At 34.4% G+C, this 24,197-nt stretch overlaps 1 protein-coding gene across 1 annotated transcript; it reads right to left on the bottom strand.

Moving 5' to 3' along the window:
* Nucleotides 1-7,986: 7,986 nt before the first annotated feature.
* Nucleotides 7,987-24,197, bottom strand: LOC117337314 (transmembrane protein with metallophosphoesterase domain-like; the record flags this gene model as incomplete). The annotated part of the gene is given in 5 exon segments (XM_033898232.1): nucleotides 7,987-11,979; nucleotides 16,146-16,285; nucleotides 16,669-16,834; nucleotides 17,196-17,306; nucleotides 23,979-24,197. Coding segments are annotated over 5 exon segments (830 nt in total), but the record flags the coding sequence as incomplete, so codon positions are not given.

Here is a 24,197-nt window from a genome sequence, read left to right as displayed (position 1 = left end):
TAAACCAATCCATCAATCTCGGGTGAAATGGAAACTCGTTTCCTCTATATTGTTCAAGTTCAAATGTTGAAGGCCACGGTAGATAGTGTATAGCGCTACTCGACAGGACTGAACGCTGGGTACCAGTTGTATCTCAAATTGTTAGAGCGCCTGTCTACCGTTCGAAGGTCCCGGGTTCGAATACCTGTCTGGTCGTTGCTTTTCCCCCGATCTCCTGTTACAGATGACTCAAGATGTATGTACAAGCAGATTACAACATTTAGACTGACAATGTATGGTATTACTTTCCCATGCTCGTACTTCTTAACCAGCTTAATTATAGTTTTAAATTAAACATAGTATTCAACGTTCACCGTTATACATAAATTCAGAGCATGTTCCAAAATCAATATACTACTGTACCTCCCGATCTCCTTAAAGAATATGACACGACAGATGATTATGTAGATTTTGTGATACCTACATGTATTGGGAGTTCTCAAACACATTCAAAAAAAAGAATTGTGTATGTTACTTTTACATTTTCGTAGATTAATTACCAGGATAATGGATAGCAACGTTATAATAACATTTTTAAACTGATTATGCTCTACCGTTAACGATGACAAAATTTACTCTTCAACAATGTAATCCTAAATGGTTTTGTCATCACCCGATATGTTCCTTCATCCATAGGTGCTTAGCACGTTTATAAGTCCAAGACCGATTCTTTATATTAGTCTATAATCGGTCTTGGACTTATAAACGTGCTAAGCACCTATGCTTCATCATTTTAATTCTCATCCAACTAACGGCAGCCAAAACGTATATCTAGAACATGCGAGGGCTGTTAAAGTTTACCAGTCTGTGTGACCAATGGAGTAGTAATTAATGAAGTATATGTTAAAGAGGCTTACCCGCAGACGGACCGGTAAACGGCACATCTCCGATCACTAAATAAACTTCAGTACACGTTTCTATGTGACAAAATTAGAGGCTTTCCGACTTTATTTCTTGAAAACAATTACAGAATATGTATTTAAAAGACGTTTTAAAACTCAACCTGAGAGGAAAATGTATGGAATATAACGGCAAATCTTCTTTGTAAATCGCCGCTGCCTTTGAAGTTATCACTGTGCGGCACTGTGCACGTGCTTGTTTCTTTGATGTGTCAATCAAATTAGACTCCACTTTATAGCGGGGACTTATTGCGGGTTGCGATTAAATAAATAATATTTAAAAAATGAGGTTTAAATATCACTTTTCAGCGTTTTATAAGGAAAATAAAATGAAAAAGTCAACAATTCCAACAATCTGTCATGTGTAAAAAATCTTTTTCTATTAGCCAATTTTTCTGATCTCTCTGCGGGCAAGCCTCTTTAAACGAAAAGGGCAATGGGGTCTTTTGGAGCTCCCATTTTTACTTAGTACATACTTTTCTTACAGCTTGAGACTTCGCGGAATCGCCCCCAATACAAAGGAGTTTTCCCATACGGAGATAATAAACAGATCTACATTAGACCCCCAAAAGACGGCACATACTACATTCCATCAGAGACTTGTATATCAGGTATATACGTCTCTGATTCCATGTAATGAATTGAAGCGGCCATTCACCCATCTGTTAAGCATCTATGGGCATGTCGGCAGATCATCTTTCACATATGAAGTATCGTTATATTTACTTTAATAAATTAAATCAGCTGACTTTTCAATTAAAACAAAATGGCAATCACAACATCGTTTCAGTAGAAAGTGTAATGACTGAATGGTTATTTCAAAAGCTTTGCAATGTATTTTAAAATTTTATAACAAAATTTAACTGCACCGATTCATTGACAGCCAACTACCTCACTCTTCAACTTCAAAGAGTCTGGCGTATCTCCAATGGGAGACACGAATGCCCTATTTTATCATATGAAGTTTCTGTCCGGATCAAAGGCTGTGCCATATATGTAATGAACAAACTACAACAGGTATGTACGTGTTCACTATCAACCCCATTGTCAAATACGCATTATGTGTATTATAATCTTTTTAAATTGGGGCGGTGTGCATGAAAAGAACAAATCCGGGCAAAGTGAAGAATTTGTTCAGAAACTAGTCCAGTCACTGCAAAAAGTAGCCACGTCAAATATGGAGCCGTATACATTTTTCTCCTCACAATAAAAAAAAAAGTCAAAATAAAAACATACACTAAAAATTCATCCAAACTTTAATAACAACATCGACAATAAATTTCCTTCACGAGGTTGAAATGTGATACATATTTACTATCCACGTACATGTGTAACATTCGGCCTTACTAGATATGATTCAATCTCCTGTCACATCACATTATACTCTACACTGCCCTCCAAAAGTCCTGTTTAAATTAAAATACAGCAAAGTTAATCTTGAAGTCTTCATTACAATTTGTTAGAATCAAAACTTCTTACAGGATGTTTTTGTTCATTATTTCAAATGTTCATGTTCATTTTTCAACAGTGCACATGTTTTGTTACAATGGAAATCTTCAAAATGCAACATTCTGGAAATTTCCCTCTTTGCAATAATATGAATTTCAAAATGCATTTCTTTCATATTTTTTTTTACTGTTAATCAGTTAAAAAATTACTTTTATTTGTGTCATTTATAAAAACCCATATTTTTATTCATTTTTTAACATAATGGAAAATAGGACCCTCCATTCCCTCTCCCTGCAACTTCAAAGAAGTGAGGTATTTTTCATACAAGAGGCCCAGAGGGCCTGTATCGCTCACATGGTTTCATGAGATATGAAACAAGAATGATGCTTAAATATATTTGTTGCTGGTATTGCTATGTCAATATATATCATAAGCATTTTATATGGGAACATTTACATTGGTTTTATTTTAATACTAAAAATGCCAAAAAGTGCATTAATCCATGAAATGAAATTGACTTTTGGTGCGACCCTATAGGGATGCTACCACACAAATGTGAGTGATATCCATTGCTTAGTTTCAGAGAAGAACTTGTTTGAACCAATTGACCCCTTTTGACCCTGCCCTCTACCCCCTGGGGGGTCAGCTCCTTCCTTTATGCAATTTTGAATCCCTACACCAATAGGATGCTACCAGTGAAATCATTGCTAAGTTTCAGAGAATAAGTTGTTTAAATCAATTTAGCGAAATTGACCCCTTTTGGCCACACCTCCAGCCCCCTGGCGGCCAGGGTCAACCCAAACATTTTTACAATTTTGAATCCCCAACCCATAACCATGCTACCATACAAATGTGAGTAATATCCATAGCTTAGTTCCAGAGAAGAAGTTGTTTAAAACAAATTGACCAATTTTGGCCCCACCCCTCAGGCCCCTGGGGGGTCAGCCCCACCATTTGTACAATTTTGAATCCCCACCCCATACGGATGCTACCAGTAAAATATGAGCGATATCTATTGCTTAGTTTCAGAGGAGAAGTCTTTTATATCAATTCTGCAAACTGACCCCTTTTGGCCCCGCCCCTCAGTCCCCAGGGGGGGTTGGCCCCGTCATTTGTACAATTTCAAATTCCTACCCCAAGGTGATGCTACCAGGCAAATATGAGCGACAGCCATTGTTCGGTTTTAGAGAAGAAGTCGTTTATATCAATATAGACAGATTGACCACATTCGGCCCCACCCCTCAGGCCTCTGGGGGGTCAGCCCAATCATTTGTACAATTTTGAAACCCCACCCCATAATGATGCTACCAGGCAAATATGAGCGATAGCCATTGCTTGGTTTCAGAGAAGAAGTCGTTTATATAAATATAGCCGGATTGACCACATTCGGCCCCACCCCTCAGGCCCCTGGGGGGTCAGCCCCATCATTTGTACAATTTTGAATCCTCACCCCATAGTGATGCTACCAGGCAAATATGAGCGACAGTCATTGCATGGTTTCAGAGAAGAAGTCGTTTATATCAATAGCACCAAATTGACCTCTTTTGGCCCCGCCCCAGAGGCCCCTAGGGGATCAGCCCCATCATTTGTACAATTTTGAATCCTCACCCCATTGTGATGCTACCAGGCAAATATGAGCGACAGCCATTGTTCGGTTTCAGAGAAGAAGTCGTTTATATCAATATAGACGGATTGACCACATTCGGCCCCACCCCTCAGGCCCCTGGGGGGTCAGCCCCATCATTTGTACAATTTTGAATCCCCACCCCATAGTGATGCTACCAGGCAAATATGAGCGATAGCCATTGTTTGGTTTCAGAGAAGAAGTCGTTTATATCACCCCTTTTGGCCCCGCCCCAGAGGCCCACAGGGGATCAGCCCCATCATTTGTACAATTTTGAGTCCCCTACCCATAGGGATGCTTCTGACCAAATTTGTGCAAATTCCGATCAGCGGTTATGAAGAAGAAGTCAAATAAGTGAAATGTTGACGGACGGACGGACGGACGACGACGGACGGACGACACGGTATGGCATAAGCTCACATTGGTCCTTCGGACCAGGTGAGCTAATAATTTGCAATCGTCACTTATAAATTGACTATCTTACGGATATTACAACACTTTTTCTCAAATTTTGTTGACTAGCCATTCGATTTAAACGTTCCAAGTGTAACAGAACTTGTGGAGGGCAGTGTATAGCTTCCTGTACTTCGTTTTTTTTTTTGTATAATACCATTATCGACATATACTATACTGACTAGAAAATTTCATTTGAAATCAGGATGGCGGATTGTTATACAAGGTAGTTAGTTTATAACACTATACCATCAACAGTAATCTAAATGTAAGATAAACATGTATATAGTGAAAACATTCATACATGGATTATGTAATTAATGTTCAACCACATGCAGATATGTTAATTCCGGATATTTATCAGATAACAAATTGAAGGATGTTTAATATTGATCACACAAAGATACAGTATTTGGCTATGTAAAATACACAATTCAATCTATGATGAATTTCTGATCGTAACATCCTATTACCACATTTAAGTTGAATGGACTACATTTCACTTCACAGGATTGGTGCCACAGAAAGCCCGAAGTTTTGAATAGCATACCATATACAGCTGACATTAAAGTACCTTCCCGCAAAAAATATGTTTATCACTGAGGGGCCGCAGAATAGCTCTCATTTCTTTATTATCTTATCAGTTACAGCTAACTTATAAATCATTGAAGACGTGAACACATGATTTAAATTAGGTTGATGTACAATGTATATCATCTTACAATATTCGCTTTTGTTCATACAAATGTATGATGAAATAAGAAAAAAATGGTAATGTACATAATGTATGTAAGATTGGAAATCTTGAGACAATTCCTAATAAACAATTGAACAAGATGGATTAATAATGTCTTATAAAGGTTGATGGAATCGAATCATCAAATAAATGTATCATAGGACCACGTGGTAGATCCAATGTATTGTAGGACCACGTGGTAGATTTGTAGGACCACGTGGTAGATCCAATGTATCTTAGGACCACGTAGTAGATCCAATGTATTGTAGGACCACATGGTAGATTTGTAGGACCACGTGGTAGATCCAATGTATCGTAGGACCACGTGGTAGATCCAATGTATTGTAGGACCACGTGGTAGATCCAATGTATCTTAGGACAACGTGGTAGATCCAATGTATTGTAGGACCACGTGGTAGATCCAATGTATCTTAGGACCACGTGGTAGATCCAATGTATTGTAGGACCACGTGGTAGATCCAATGTATTGTAGGACGACGTGGTAGATCCAATGTATTGTAGGACAACGTGGTAGATCCAATGTATCGTAGGACCACGTGGTAGATCCAATGTATTGTAGGACAACGTGGTGGATCCAATGTATCGTAGGACCACGTGGTAGATCCGATGTATCTTAGGACCACGTAGTAGATCCAATGTATTGTAGGACAACGTGGTAGATCCAATGTATTGTAGGACAACATGGTAGATCCAATGTATTGTAGGGCCACGTGGTAGATCCAATGTATTGTAGGACCACGTGGTAGATCCAATGTATTGTAGGACAACATGGTAGATCCAATGTATTGTAGGGCCACGTGGTAGATCCAATGTATTGTAGGACAACATGGTAGATCCAATGTATTGTAGGGCCACGTGGTAGATCCAATGTATTGTAGGACAACATGGTAGATCCAATGTATTGTAGGGCCACGTGGTAGATCCAATGTATTGTAGGACAACATGGTAGATCCAATGTATTGTAGGACCACGTGATAGATCCGATGTATTGTAGGACCACGTGGTAGATCCAATATATTGTAGGGCCACGTGGTAGATCCAATGTATTGTAGGACCACGTGATAGATCCAATGTATTGTAGGACCACGTGGTAGATCCAATGTATTGTAGGACAACATGGTAGATCCAATGTATTGTAGGACCACGTGGTAGATTCGATGTATTGTAGGACAACATGGTAGATCCAATGTATTGTAGGACCACGTGGTAGATCCAATGTATTGTAGGACCACGTGGTAGATCCAATGTATTGTAGGACAACATGGTAGATCCAATGTATTGTAGGACCATGTGGTAGATCCAATGTATTGTAGGACCATGTGGTACATCCAATGTATTGTAGGACCATGTGGTAGATCCAATGTATTGTAGGACCACGTGATAGATCCAATGTATTGTAGGACCATGTGGTAGATCCAATGTATTGTAGGACCATGTGGTACATCCAATGTATTGTAGGACCACGTGGTAGATTCGATGTATTGTAGGACAACATGGTAGATCCAATGTATTGTAGGGCCACGTGGTAGATCCAATGTATTGTAGGACCCCGTAGTAGATCCAATGTATCGTAGTACTACGTGGTAGATCCAATGTATTGTAGATTCAATGTATTGTAGATCCAATTTATCATAGGACCACGTGGTAGATCCAATGTATTGTAGATCCAATTTACAATGTATATTACGTTAAAGCCCCACTTGGCTTCGTAAACAATACAAATTGTAAAAAAATGAAAATTTCACTCTGGTGTCGAATCCAAAGAGTTTTTAAAAAATAAAAATATATAATTATTTTATAAAACTCCCCGTCTTACGAAAATAGACAATACAACTCTTCTTTCATCCGTACGGTTATCTTACATGATTCAAACTTTCATCGTACGGTTATCTTACATGATTCAAATCAGAAACAAATCACAGTGTTAGTACATAAGCAAACACTCAAACAATCTAATAGGTAACATATAATAGCACTGTTTCTTCTAAAAACAAGTACATGTACATAGAAGTTTCGCGACATGTGGCACCCAGAGGAAATTGTCTCTAGACAAATACAGGAAATAATGTAGTGAACGGGACTTTTTGTAGGTAAACTTTGAAATCTTATAATAGATAGGTACCAAGTCAAAAAAGATGACAACAGCATTGTAAGGTTAATGCAAATAACGAAAAGGAAAGCTGTGGCTTTTCACTCAAGAAATGTGTCAAATATTTCAGTAATTTCTTGAACATTTGATTTATTAGTAACATGAAAACCATTTAAACAGGAACTGCCAATACCCATCAGTCTTGGTTCAAATTCTCAATACACTTACATATGGGCCATGGGTTTAGGATTTGTGTCAATTCACACTAAGGATTAGGAAAGTGGAAATTCGCTCACCAAAGTGGAAATTCCTTCCACTTTGAGCTTAACCTACCACAGGTTTTTTATTATTTCCACCAGTTTTTTTTTTCTTTCCATCAGTTTTCTATTGTTACCACCGGTTTATCATCATTTTCACAGGTTTATCATCATTACCACTAGATTTTAATTCTTACCACCAATTAAATTGGTAACACTAGATCATGGCTACCGAAAAAAGGAATGTCAAAGATTAAGGATTTTTGTTTTTATTTGTCACATTTTCAGGCAGGCTTGGCAGTTTACAAAATAGATCTGATGTATATATGTAATAAATGATGTATGGCACACAAGGGCCGATATGACCCCTATAAGTCCCCTATCTGACCCCTATATAACAATTAATCTTTTTTTTTCTTGGATACATAACTTGGATCTTAATTTGATGCGTGTCATATATAGCTTTTTTACATATGCTAAAAAGATTATATTTTTGAATATTTTCTCGATTTCAAATGCGCTTTTGACGCATTAATTCATACCTGTACCTTTTTTTACCTTAGAAGAAAATACTCTTTCATTAAAAATGTGGTAGACAATAACATATTTATTATTGTGATAAAAAGCAAGGTATGTGTTTGTATCCTATAATGTGTATCTTGAATCAACTGAAGTTATATCCAAGTCTGGTTAATATATTTTAAGTATTTTGCTGCTATTCTCTCTTTCAACAGGTAACGTTCCACATAGGGTGAAGGGTAAATACATCAAAGTCAGGATTGTATGTATGACTATTCTAACTTATCATAACTCACGTACCTGTCACCAATAAAAGTGTTTTGGACTGTGTAAAGGTGACTGACAAAGGTTCTCAGGGGTCCTTGGGCACCATATCTTTTTCATATCTTCAATATATCCATTTGGTCCATTGTCCACCTTTGTCACTCAATATGATTTGCAACTCTAACCCCAACCCCCTTTAATTGCCATTGAAAACTGTTCTTGCTGGGAACCTTACTTGTTACTTGTGGCTATATTGTTCCAAGTTATACTAAAAGTGAAGCCCATCATCTGATTTAGAATCCATTTCTTAGTACACTTGTCATACAAAATTTAATGTGTCACACACGCTGCGACGCTTTAAATAAAAAACACTTTAGAATGGAATACTATTATGAATAATGTATATTGCAAGCAAAAATGAAACAAAAAATGTAAAAATGCATTATGAATTTTTTAACACTCTATACATCATGGAACAAACAATGGAATGTCTGTCAAATACCAATAACACACTGTCCGACAAATTATACATCATGATTAAGCTACCTTTCTCATCAGGAGTATTTTGTTTCTGTAATAATGTGGGACTATTACTTGTTATTTCAATCACTAACAGCATCTTCTTGATTTTTTGAAGGTAATGAACCAATGATATGGAAGGGCGAGTACTTCTCCCAATCTGATTAAAATACATTCTTAGTATTCTTATATAAAATTCATAGCATAAGCGTATTGAAGATATGTACATGTATTTTAATCAGATTGATACTTCTCCTATACTAACATTTCAAACACATTCTCTTTAACATGACATCTTCCTTATTCTTTCACTAGTAGTGATACACAAAATACAAAACATGTTTATGATAATTAAGAAAAGTATTTAGAAATACATTTTTTCCTGACAAGCAGTATTGCAGAGCATTCCAATGGGAATCCATATTTAAAGCGAGACAGACCACAAAAAATATTTTGGAGTCTTCCTGTGAAATCAACATTATACTGGAATGGTCCAGGTAAGAGTATCATTACATTGTAAATTATATTTATGGATTCAATAAATAAATGACTGATACTGATGTAAAACTGTTGACGGAAATGGGTGTTTCTAAGTTGTTATAACTCATGTCCCTTTTGAATATTTGAAATAAAGTAATAAATACTGATTTCTTAAATTATAGCACTTAATGTAAATGTAAATTGACCATACGATTGACAGATTGAACTCCTTGAATAATGTCTATATATGTAATGTAAAGATCCTCTCTATCTAATTATGATTTACATGTTAATCATTACAATGTATAGTAGAGGATAGTATAGGAATGGAAATTACAAGTCTAATTTTATGTTATTGAAGATCATCATAAATCTCCTCAAAATATGGCAACGACATAATATAATGAAGTAGGGTGTACATCCGATACACCTGTCCATATTATGTATGACATACCAAGCGTCACGCGCTTATTCTCGCCCTGATTCTGATGTAAGTACGCGATAGTGAGTAAGCTACATAGTAGCTACTCATGGAAAGCGCGCTAAATGAACTCTTCACTTATTTTGCTATTCCTTATTTATTTATTTTCTGTCGATTTTGTTGTATTCCACTTATCTCCTTTGGGAGGAAATAAAGTTTGATGATGATGATCCAATATCTTTACGTCTAGTGGAGTTTCCTCAAAATGCTTCATCTAGTGTTTATTCATGCAAACTATATCTGGTTAATGCAAATTACACATGGTAAAAAATATAAGATCAGAAAATGAAAAAAATAAATAGTGGGGATCCAAGTGATTGCCAAATAGTAAGAAACTATATTTGTATAAAGAGACTGATATCCATTTTCTCATGAAGTTTGATTCACCATGTTAATATTGGGGACTACAACTTAATTGGAAATGTAAACTTCCGTTGATGTTGAAACTATATGTGTATACCGGTATGTAGATTCAACAGAGCAGCCAACAACATTTATTTACAGTATCACCATACTCGCATAGTCAATTAAAAATTGCAACACATCTTCAAAAGGGAAGACAAACCACACAATGGGACACATACAGGCAAAATAAAAAGTATACAAAACACATTTGTATCACAGAAAGCTCACTTACAAAATATGTATTAAATTGACAAACCACTCTTACTATAGTCAAATTGCTTAATAATATCTGGACTGGAGAGTTATCAAGTTATGGATGGTAGTGCTGTTGCCCTGCTATGCTTTCAATCAATTTGGATAATTAAAAATGACCATATCAGGAGTCATTCTCTAGTTTTGAACCAAAGTCTTTAGTTAATTACAGTAAACTTAGCAATCACTAAAGTAAATGTTTTACTGGAACTTAAGACTTTTGACTTGCCTGATATTTTCAACCTTGAAACAATGTTGATTACAGAATTTGATGATAAATGCATAAGCCAACAGATTTTTGTTTTTATAAGACTTTCAACACTTCAGAGATTTTGAGTTTTCAAGTTTTGACTCCATGACAGGTATATACAATTAGAGTTCGAATTTGGCACTATCAAATTTTAGTTATGGTTTCTCATCCAGTTTAAGTTAATGCTGTTACCAGTATACATTAACACAATCATAATACAACCACTCAATTTGATAAGACTACTATACACTTCATTATTATTAGTAATATTGATAAACCACACTAAATAACATCAATGTATGATTTCATCCTTTTTGTCATTACAACTTTGAGATCTGTGATAAACCAGATTTATTTTCAATTGTCACGGATATGGCTATCAGTGCTATCAGTTGTAGAATATGCAAATAGACCATGTTTAATTGGAAATATTTATCAAAAATATTCTTTTACAACTGAAATACTCTTGTTGACAACTTTGCTATGTAATTATGAACAACATACACAAGATATAATAAGCCATTTGAATGGGAATTTCCATTTGAATTTTATGGCATTAATGTTGCTTTTGTGCTTTTTTTTAATGAAAAAGTAAAATCACGATAATGAACCCTCCGTAAAAAAGACTACCTATTAGAAACATCGTATTTAAATATTTCCACATCCAATATAAGTTAACTGTTAAGAAGCATTATTACATATCAAAACATGTGAAAATTCTTGACATTTTTGAAGTTGGAAGTACATTGTATATACGTTAAATCACACCATATTTATTAAGCGTCTTAAAGGGAAAATTTTGTAAACCAATGTTTTTATTTTAAATTTAGTTTTAATTGAAAATACATATAAGAGTAGTATTCAATGTTTTCATGCCCATTATCCACTGACATAACTAATATATGTCATCAATCTTAACTGTACCTGGGAAAATTCTTGAAACAAATTTGCTGTAGGTTGGAGTCCAGAACACCCGGGTATGTGCTTTTATGGTATACAAATGTACATGCTTATTAATTAAAAGCTATAAATATGGTGTACTTGTTGTTTAATTTTTCCTTGTGAGAGTTATCACAGCAATCTCTCTTGATGTGAAGGTACGCATTGGGATACCCCAGAAGTTGGTTCCCTGGGATACATAGATGTGGCTGTTGCGTCCGTGGGGATACAGTCCAAGGTAGTAGGGATTTGTCAGGTAGGCACCGATCACCAGTGGGAACATCTGACCTCCATGTGTGTGACCTGAATGAAATCATATCATTGAACTTTAAAGTTTGTAGAGTAATGACATAATAAGTTGTTTCTTCTATTTCTTTTCTTTTTTTCAACAGTTTAAAATATTTCTTCCCTAAGCAAATTGTTAAAGTGTTACCAGGGTTCAGACTTTTTTTGACAGTGAAATAATGCAAGAAATTCCCACTTACCATTCTCACTTCTGTACAAATATACTTATGTGAAAAGTGAGTTCCTCCAATAACAGAGTTTAAACCTTGATTTTCTCAACAACAAAAAAATCATGTATCTATTTTATGAGAAATCACTTGAGTATCGAAAGAGAAACACCAAAGGATCAAGTTCTACAGGATGTCATATACATGTGTAACAGGGTGATATATATTTATATTTTGTAAGAATGATATTTTACATGTTGGTATTATGAAAGGTCTTGATGTAAGAAACCACCTAAAATGGTTGTGTGATACCATAGTTGTGTGAGGAAAAATAGTGGTGTAAGGACCCTTAATGTTGTGTGTTACCTGTACAGTATGTAAGAATGTGTGGAATGTGAGTACTTTTAGTCACATGACATCTACGGACATTTTTATTGGTCATAGCTAACAACTGCATGGTTTTTAACTAGACTAATTTCACTCGGCACCAAAGTATTGAAGGAATAGGTTGAATTTGAAGAACTAAGGAAGTGGTAGAGCTTTACTACTTGTACATACTGAGTGGTGATAGATTGGATAATTAAGAACCGAAAGCAATTCTGTAAACCCCTGCAGGATCTGTAGGGTAAGTTTCCTATGTAAGATATTATTTTATACGTGAGCTATATGCATATGTTGTAATTCATGTATAATGTAATGTAATTTCATATCAACACTATATTGATATGTAATTGTGAATGTAATATATATTAATGATTGATATGTACATTGTAAAAATATTATTATATCTACATGAAGCAATTGAGCCAAAAATGTACTACTAATAGTACTATGCATTATTGATAACTTAAGTATTTGTAAGAGTTATGTCCCTTGATCTGAATAGACTACTAGTATGTGAGAGATTCGAATGAATGTGTAATGAGTTGTATGTTTTGTACTTACAGGATTTTTTTTTTATTAAATACAGAATAAATGGACTAAACGAACCCAACATGTACAGTGTTTGGATTTATTGAACTGTTAGAGAAAGCACTGTAACACATGTACAGTACAACTTTGAAGGAAAACCTCTCTAAACAACAACACAGCCTGAAAAACCTCACCTATAGCAGCGCAAGATTGGTAAACTTAAGCTTCCAACACTGTCCTAATGGCGAGTTAGGGAAGACATGATCAAATTATTCAAGACGCTAGATGGACTATACAACAAGGAATGCTGTAATACCATCAAACTGTGCGGGGAAGTATCGCAGAGACAGCTAGCCCGAGTTTTCTCTGGCCCTGTCACCATGTCTGGTGTAGGGCCAGAGCGCACTACTATATGAAAACGTGGAATTATCCGTCACCGTTTGGTGTCGCTAAGAATTTGGTGCAAATACAATAAAATTGGGTGTAACGTAACACCTACCTTACATATATGGATAGATGAGATATTTATTTACCCCAGAACACCCATTTAGTCCCATCTAGGTGTTTTATTCCGTCCGTAGAGACCCTCACTTTAAGCTAGTCAAAATTTTGTACTGTTGACCCGCCATTTTGTAAGTGAAAGTACGACTAACTACCCGAATCGGAACGCAATGGACCGAAAAGGCCACATATAATTTATTGTGTTTTTCTTCTTGCATAGTTTCAATTAAGAAAACTAAGCTTATTATTTCCCAAAACCTGTTATATTAAATTCAAAAATTCATTATTTATAAATTATAAGGGGTAAAATATATAAAAATAAATGTTGTATTTTTTCGTTTTCGCTCCATCACGCCTGATTAGGGTAATTACATACTTGCCAACTTTTTAAAATTCTCATGGGGGAGAAAGTGTGTGAGCGACATTTTTGACCGGAAAACACATTTCACGCACGACACATTTAGCAAACAAAAACTAAGGGGAGATAATTTGCTATTGGAAAATAAATTCCTTGCATGAACACTCAAGCTTCCTTCCCTCACTTAAAAAAAGGGGGAAAAAACTTATTTCAAGCTTGGCCAATGATCTTTTTTATTCAAGTTTGGAAAGATAATTATATAAGCAACAAGGTACAAAAAAATAGCTGCAAAATTACATCATTTTTAATTATTTATGGAAATGATTTAACTCACTGTTCACTCTAAATAAAAGTATTTACTTAGATATGTTATGAAAATTATGTTGTAAGATAGATGTCAGTCAATTAAATGCAAATTATCACAATGATATCACTTTCTATGAAGCTTTCTCTCCAGCAGTAAACTTCAAAAGAAAATACCTAAAATGTCACAATAAATATCTAGAGTACAAAATAATATCTGAATGAAATTTCAAATGTTTCCTTTGGATTAGACTACAACAAAGACAATAATACAAAAATAAAAATAAAAAGGGCTGCACCAGCAGTTGTAATCACTATAGGCTTACAACTCAGTACTTTGTAGGTGGGGACTGATATTTAAATTCAAAGTTTTAACATGACAGTATTTAGTTTAAGAAAGTGAGTATTTGTGGACATGTTTTTGTCTTTCAAAATGTGAATTGGGAAAGTTTCTGCCAAAATAACACCAAGTATGCTGATGCTACGGTGATTGAAACAACGTTACCTACCGGCAACCAGGCCTTCGGTCTATATGGTCGTTATTGTGAATTTATTTCCTTGTGCTAATTATCTAAAGATCAGCCAATGTTTAAATGTAGTTAACATTTCAGTAAGTAATCTGTCAAATTTGATACTCTGTTGATAACATTGCCAGTGTTGTTTTCACTTTTTCTGTCCGAGATATACTGTCAAGTAGAGGTCGTTTATGCGCTTGACATCAAAGGCAGTATACGAAGCCATTTACAAGCGTTTAATCAACCATGACTGACCTGCTACAAAACCATCACCACGCGTCCTCAGCTTAATTGGTTTTAATTAATTGTTTATTTATCGGGGTATTGTCACCCTTGCAGTCAGTGAAGTGTCAGAATTTTGTTACGGTCTGTGAGCAGGTCAGTTAACTGACCAATGCCCCACACATATGTCTTTCACCAGCCAGCAAGCGTTACCTGTCATAGGTCTAAGTGAATCTAACAAGATGAATAGGGGCTCCATACGGGGTTATCAAGACATATTCTCCAAAATCGGGAGAATACACTATGTTTTATCTATACGATCGGGAGACGGGGCAGGGAGTCTGGAATCGGGAAATTCCCGACTAAATCGGGAAAGTTGGCAAGTATGTAATTAGGCCGCCCACGACCTACAAAGTTAGCAATATGGCGTCGAGTCAAGTATGAAATTTTTGACTAGCATAATGAGGGGGTATATACGAATGGAATAAAACACCTAGATGGGACTAAATGGGTGTTCTGGGGTAAATAAATATCTCATCTATCCATATATGTAAGGTAGGTGTTATGTCACACCCGATTTTATTGTATTTGCACCAAATTCTTAGTGACACCAAACGGTGTCAGATAATTCCACGTTTTCATATAGTAGTGCGCTCTGGCCCTACACCAGACATGGTGACAGGGCCAGAAATATATCCCAAGCCTGCAACATCGGCAACATTAACAAGGAAAAAAACTTTCTCAATAAGAACAGCAAAATTCTTGAACAGGCTACCTGAATCTATTGTATCTGCATCAAGTATACCAAATGCTTTCAAAAATGCTTTGAACAATCATTGGATAACGCAAGACATCTTCTATTTAATAACTATACAGTGAATAACCATATACAATCAATGTAGTTGTACCGGACTGAAATTTAATAACTAAATATGGATGTTCTGAAAGTAATAATATCTGCTTTTGGAGTGTGGTAAAGAGGACTAAAGACTAAAGAGATACACCCAGTTGCCCGCAAATAAGCCTCCTCCCAACTTTTGATCCTTTTTTTTTCTCTAGGGGAGGGGGCTTAATTTTGGTAAAATACGGTACCTTATGTGCTAAAATATGTTAATGAAAACATGGGTTCTTGATGTTCAAGATAATTTTTAATATCTTGAGTCCTCTTTAAATTATGATATAACTATAGAAACATGGAATACATACCTGATAAAATAAGATCAATCCTATGCTTTGATGCAAAGGCCATTTTGGCGGCCATTGGTTGATGGGCCAGTAACAGGACAGGTTGGTCTTTACTACATCCCTCCATGGCCTTGTCCAGGTAAAAACCATGACCCATGTACCTATACACATGATATAAAATGATGTTATCAGTCTCTATAAACAGTACACGGTAGTAATTGAGATGACAAGAGTATGTTTCGGGGAGTTAAACATTTCTTTTTCAAATATAACTATCACAAGATAACCGGCAGGTGGAACAATAAATGCCCAAGTCAATTTTAGTGTCACATAAAATAGACATATATTTGTGAAATAAATATTTAACGCGTACAAATATTTTATGAATTTTACAAATAAGATGAAAATGTAAAAAGAAATAATGACAAATCAAAATGCTACTAAAAACACAACTACACATAGGTACATGTTATGGACATAAAAATAATGATAATAATATTAATAAAAGATGATAAATATCCATTGGCTATCATATAAAACTTACTGTATCCGCACAGCCTCTAAATCATCTGTTCCCACGAGGCAAATTTGTTGGGAGGGTGGAGCGTTTTTGGGGAGATGCACATTGGAATTGTGGAGTACAGTGACACCTTTAGATTCTAGATACACAAACCAGTTATCTACATCCATTGCATAGTACTCGTGATTTCCTGAAACAGATTCCAGTTTTGATACAAAACAGTATGATATGTACATAGCTACATAGCTATATATGCAACTATTATGATGAACCAAAAGAGAAAAAATCATTCTTCACAAGTACCAGGTATTATACAAAATTCTTAGTGTTGCAGATATATCTGTAATCACAACTGATAAATATACATGTATCTGGAAATAAAGCATTTGATTGAAATAAATTAAGTTATCAGCTGTATTTTTAGTTTAACTTCTTACCTTGATCAGATAAATTAACACATAAACATTTCAGGAAAGCACCCAAAGCCAGTCAAACAATCTAAGTTATGCTGGTTTTGTTTGTTAATGTTCTGGTAAAATATAGAGTATTACCGGTTACAAAGAAGGTTCCATACTTGGACTTTATGTTCTTTATCGGAGCTGCTGCCTTACTGAGTTCATTTAGTCCTCCATCTATAAGGTCTCCTACCATCACCACCATATCTGTCAATAATAATATCAAAACTCATAGTTCCTGTAATGTAGATCACCAACAATATGTTTATCTAGTTATAAATACAGATAATTTCATTATTAAAGCCTTTCTCTCCCAAACAGGTAATTTAACTTTTTATCATGTCTCAATATCAACAGGTAATTTAACTTTTTATCATGTCTCAATATCAACAGACAGTCAAAAAAGGTGATACTGTAAACCATGATTAGACCAAAGCAAGCAGAAATCATTGTGTATTATAGCAACCAAAAAGTGAGATACAGATAATGATGTGACATTTGGTGGATTTCACTGTATAAAGATATAAACATCCATCTGTAGATACAAGGAGAGGATAAAAAGTAATGACCAGACTGGGACTCAAACTCAAAACCTCCAATTTCTTAGAATGAGGCATTAAGGTAGCACACCACAGTAAGACAGCCTGGCCATGGGCGATTTTTTTGTTAAGCAAATAACTCCTGTATTGTACGTGATATGCATAAAAAATGAAAAAATAAATGTAAACTATAATTGGTATATTCAGTATGAAGTAGTACATACAGGCTTCACATTTATTAAAACAAAAATCAATAAATTGGTTCCGGATTTTAAATATCCGGATTTTCCGAACATTACACAGGAAATTTAGTTTTGACTACAGCGCAAAATGGAAGCCCACAGAAAAGGTAAGATAGCGGAAAAACTTAATTTACAACATGTGTCCAAACAAGATTAATTCTGTCTTTGGGATAGAGATATCTAATTTTAAATAGGTTTCAGAAAAAAAATTGTGTAGAGAATTGTGCTATTTTGGGTCAAATATCATAATATTTTGCAATTTTTGAGAATTTTTTAAGCTGTTACCATGGTATTCACAGCTCTAAAAATCACAGAAAATATCAGTTTACTTAATCTTCAGAGCTCTATTAAAATTGCAAATGTTGTACAGATTTCAAATATATATACTTTATTAGAGGTTATATGTAAGGTTAACTGGCAATGTTTACATATCTAAAACATGTGCCATATTTTTCAGAATTTGGCATTTTTACTCTACACTGCTACCTAATCAATAGAGCTATGCATAATATTATATCAAAAATTAATATTACTCTTATAAACTTAATAAAGAGATCAATATCAATTCTTATGAGTTTCCGGTCTTGTATTGCCAGTGTCCTGAATAGTGCAGCGGGTGTGTGTATGTAAGTGTTTGACAGTAGTCATGTTTTGTTTATGATCTAGAAATATGTTTTTATGTCTGTTCCTTTTTCTGTCTCTCTTTTCTTTTTCCAACTGTTTCATGGGGGATTTAAAATTAACTTTTGAGGCTTCTATTTTCGATATAACATGAGTATCACTGTGCTATCGGCGAACTGTCAGGGCTTGGGGGATAAAATTAAAAGAAAAGACGTATTCTCCTATTTAAGAGATAAACGGTACAGTATTTACTGTCTTCAAGACACCCATTTCTCGTTTGACCAGGAAAATATTATAAGAAATGAATGGGGATATCAATGTTATTTTAGTTCTTTTAAATCCAATTCACGTGGGGTGGCAATCCTTTTAAACAATAATTTCGAGGCCAAGGTATATAGAGAAAAGTGCGATTTACAGGGTAATTTTCTTGCGCTTGATATTGATATTGATGGGTCTAGGACAACTCTTATTTCCGTATATGGTCCAAATCAGGATACCCCAGATTTTTACAATCAAGTAACTGAAATAGTGGATAGTTTTGGAAATGAGAACATTATTATATGTGGGGATTTTAACTTAGTTTTAAAACCATCATTAGATTATGATAATAATTATAGATTTGTAAATAATAGTACTGCGAGGGAAAAGGTATTGGAAATTATTGAAAATACTAATCTAATTGACATTTATAGGGAACACCACCCTGATACTAGGCGCTATACTTGGAGGCGTGCTAATCCATTAAAGCAGGCCAGACTAGATTTTTTTCTTGTCTCCGAATCTCTCTTGTCAAGTGTAAATAAGTCATCAATAGAACCAGGTTATAGGTCTGATCACTCTACCCCTCTATTAACTATAACTTTTAACAAATTTAAGAAAGGGAAAGGTATTTGGAAATTTAACAACTCTTTATTATATGAATCAGACTATCTTGATTTGGTAAAAAAATGTATTGACAGTATTAAATTACAATATTGTCTACCTGTTTATAACCCTGATTCTCTAAATCTTATTCCTGATTGTGATATTCAATTTCTCATAAATGATCAACTTTTTTTAGAAACTTTATTAATGGAAATAAGGGGTAAATCTCTTTCATATTCTTCTTACAGGAAAAAGCAGTTAAATCTCAGAGAGGAAAATATTAAGAAATTCATAGCAATTACTGAGGCTGAAACAAATCCTGATCATACACAATTAGATGAGAAAGAAAAGAATTAGAGTCTATTCGTTTGAAAAAGGTTAGAGGTAGTATCATTAGATCTAGGGCAAAATGGATAGAGGAGGGAGAAAAACCTACTTCTTACTTTTTTAATCTTGAAAACAGAAATTATACTTCCAAAATTATTCCAAAAATACAGACAGAACATGATCATTTTATAACGAAACAAGAAGACATTTTATCAGAGGTACAGTCATTTTATGAAAATTTATATAGATATAGGGAAGTGGAAAATATAGATTTAGAAGCACATCTCCAAAATTGTAACATGTCAAGGTTAAGTAATCATGATTCTGACAGTCTAGAGGGTATTATAACATTTGATGAAGCTGGGAAAACACTAAAAGAGATGAAAAATAATAAAAGTCCAGGGTCTGATGGTTTCACATCTGAGTTTTTTAAAGTATTTTGGAAGTATTTAGGTCATTTTGTTGTTCGATCATTAAATTATGGGTTTTCAGTCAGTCAATGTTCAGTAACTCAAAGACATGGTATAATTACTTGTATTCCCAAGGGAGATAAACCTCGACATTTTTTAAAAAATTGGAGACCCATCACACTGTTAAATATAACTTATAAAATAGCTTCTGGGGTAATCTCACATCGTATAAGAGCAGTTTTGGGTAAAATTATTAATGAGGATCAGACAGGGTTTTTATCAGGTAGATATATAGGGGAAAATATTCGTACGGTCTATGATGTAATGCAGTATGCAGAGGAACACAACATACCAGGAATGTTATTGATGGTAGATTTTTGAAAAAGCTTTTGATTCGGTTTCATGGGCGTTCATAGATAAGGTTCTAGGCTATTTTAACTTTGGGAAAGATATAAGGAAATGGATAAATACTCTTCATAATAATGCAAGTGCATCTATAAATCAAGGTGGAAACATATCAAAACATATTAAGATTCAACGTGGATGTCGACAAGGCGATCCAATTGCACCATACATTTTTATTCTCTGTGCCGAAGTTTTAGCTGCAAAAATTAAAAATAATAATCTCATAAAGGGAATTAATATTGAAAATTCTCCTATTCTAAATGTACAGTATGCAGATGATACAGGTTTGATATTGGATGGATCTAAAGAGTCGCTGAGAGAATCTATTTTTGAACTAACTACTTATGCTAAGATATCTGGTCTAAGAATTAATTCTAATAAATCTCAGGTGATATGGATAGGAAGTAGGAAATATAGTGAAGAAACATTTTTGCCTGAAGTAAATCTGTTGTGGGGACAACACAATTTCACTTTCTTAGGGATAGAATTTTCTGTTGATCTGGATAAAATTCCTAAAATGAATTTTGACAAAAAAATTGTAAAACTTAAATCTGTTATTAACTCATGGAAAAGAAGGAATTTGACACCATTAGGTAAGATTAATATTATTAAATCTCTGTTGATTTCACAACTTAACTATTTGTTCATTACTTTGCCAAACCCTTCAGAAAAGATGATTGCCCAGTTAAATTCTCTGATTCTGGATTTTTTATGGAATAGTAAATGTCATAAAATAAAAAAAGATGTTGTTATTCAAGACTATATTGATGGGGGTTTAAAGATGATTGATGTTCATTCTTTTATTGACTCTCTAAAGTTAGGTTGGGTAAGAAGATTATTTCACTCATCTGGTAAGTGGAAATTAATTTTAAATACATATGTTAATTTTAGAAAACTATGTAACTGTGGAAAGGAATATATTGATTTGTGTAGATCCAATTGTAAAAACTTTTTTTGGAGGGATGTGTTTAAATCATTAAATAGGCTTAATAATTCAGATTCTATTAGGCTTCCAAAACCAGACTCAATTTTAAAATCACCCATCTGGTATAATAATGATATCAAGGTAAACAACAAGTATGTTTTTTATCAAAACTGGTTTGATGTGGGCATATTAACAATAAATGATTTAATTAAAGATTCAGATGATTTAGCTTTTCTTTCTTTTGAAGAGTTCAGACATAATTTTCGAACTATAAACACAAATTTTCTCCAATACCATGGACTAGTTTCAGCTATCAAGCGCTTTTTGAAAAAATTTGATTACCTGATTCAAAGACCTCAACAGCCTTTTATACCTTTTCTATTTGACATATTTTTTAAGAGTGAAAAGGGTTCAAAAGATTTTTACAAATGCCTTATTGCGCCAATATCCATACCTACTGGAACAAGAAAATGGAACCAAGAATTCATTATTGATCAAAATAAATGGGCCAAAATATTCAAACTTCCTTTTATAGTTACCAAAAGTTCTAAATTACAGTGGTTCCAAGTGAGAATTATACACCATATTTTGGTAACAAACACGTTCCTTTTTAAAATAAACTTAAGTCCTAGTATTTTATGTAACTTATGTTGTATGGAGCGTGAAACAATAGTGCATTGCTTATGGGAATGCCAAGAGGTTCAGTCACTATTACAGAGATTTGAAGCACTACTTGATTTACTTTTAATTCCGTTTGCTTACAATTAAGAATCCTTCCTGTTTGGTATAGTATCACAGTACTGCAGTAATGTTGATAACGAAATTTTAATTCTTATCAAGCATTATATTTATAAAACTAGATGTCTCAGCAACTCTTTAAATCTTAATGCGCTTATTAATGTCATCAAAGATCATTTTTCTATTCAACAATACATTAATTACAGTAAAAGTGAGAAAATTAAAAGGCAATTTGAACTCAATTGGAAGAAATGGAAACCTGTTCTAGATTTATAGTCATCTGAAAAAGATAGTTCCTCTTTGCATATATAGCTTTAGGTCCCCAAAGACTGACATCGCCTGTTCTAGCTCCTTTCCATTACTTTTTATTTTTACCATTTAAAGAAATTTTCTCCCTTGCTTCAGTCATGTTTATTTTTGTCTGTCTTTGTGTGTGTGCGTTCTATGTGTGATGGTGTGTCCGGTTATGCGTCTGTCTGTGCGTGTGTCTGTTTTGTCTTGTGTGATGGTGCGTCTATGTGTGTGTCTGTCGGTGTCGAAGTGTGTGTGTGTGTGTATGTCTGTGTAATGGTGCGTCTGTCTGTGTCTATCTGTCTGTCTTGTCTGTGTGATGGTATGTCTGTCTGCTTCCTTCTCACTCTGTATAAATTTAGGTTAGGTTATGTATGTATGTTAATTAATATGTAAATGATGTAAGTAGATGTGAGGCTTGTGGTTCAAGCTTAAAATAATCGTGATGAAGATGATGTTTTTTGTGTGATGATAAGGATGATGATGTTTTATTGTGATGAAAAAAATGATAATAATTTATGTATGGATAATGATATCATGATAGATGATGATGATGATTAAGTGTGATTCTTTTGATGATGATGATGATGATGAATGGATGAAGATGATGATGCTGATATGATGATGATGATGATGTTTGATTATGTATGATGATGATGATGATGGTGATGATGGTGGTGATGATGAACCGGTGATGATGAGGAGTAAGATGATGATGATGATGATGCTGATATGATGATGATGATGATGTTTGATTATGTATGATGATGATGATGATGATGATGATGAATCATGAGTATAGCTACTGTGGGTGTAAGAGTGAGAATGTGTGTGCATATATGTTTCAAATGTTTTGTATTTATGAAAAAAATCTTGAAAAATAAAAAAATTCAAAAAAAAAAAAAAAAAAAAAAATATCAATTCTAAGTCAAAACATCGAAACTGTGTCGTTTGTCAATACTCTTATTCAGTATATATTTGTATTATAATAATCATAAAATAATAAAACATTCTTTTATAAAAACATTCACCTCCGAGTACAAGCAGAATAGCTATGATATTGTCTTAGACAAGACCTATCTTACACGCATATTTCATTTGTGTGGCAAAATGAAATGGAAACTGGCAATGCCAGGTGAATCATTCATGCTTCTGTAATAGGATAGGAAAAATGCATGGCCACACAGGAATTCAAACCCAGGACCATCGAACACTAGCCGGATGCTCTATCAATTGAGCTACTTGGTTGCTGGCATTCAACCTACTCCAATAATATTAGAGGTTAACATGACAGGAAACTTTTGACAGGCTGTCATATGCATGTAACCAATGTAATTAGGGTGAATAAGACCTCATATACATGTACATATAGGAGTAATAGTAGCATTCAACCCAGTCCAGTTCCATTACACTTTATATGTATACAGCTTGAAACATGTGTTACCTGTGTTTGAGTTTAAATATTATTATTGGGAAAAATGAAAGTTCTTTCTGCATGGAGCAAAGTTGATACTAACCAGACTGAATATTATTCACCATCTTCACAATCTGAACCATTTCCCGTCGTCCATTTACAGGTCCCAAGTGTATATCAGATAGAAGTGTTATTTTAAGTCCTTCTAAATTATCAGGCAAGTCCTTCACTGGTATTTTTGTATGCGTTATTGTGGGGAGTTTTCTGGTATTGTAAAACCCATACATGCTCATTGTCATAGCATATAATATTGCCATGATAA

The sequence above is a fragment of the Pecten maximus genome, chromosome 11 (assembly GCF_902652985.1).
Source record: "Pecten maximus chromosome 11, xPecMax1.1, whole genome shotgun sequence".
NCBI lineage: Eukaryota > Metazoa > Mollusca > Bivalvia > Pectinida > Pectinidae > Pecten > Pecten maximus.
Note: the sequence above shows the minus strand (reverse complement) of the source record. Positions and strands in the feature narration are given on the sequence as shown.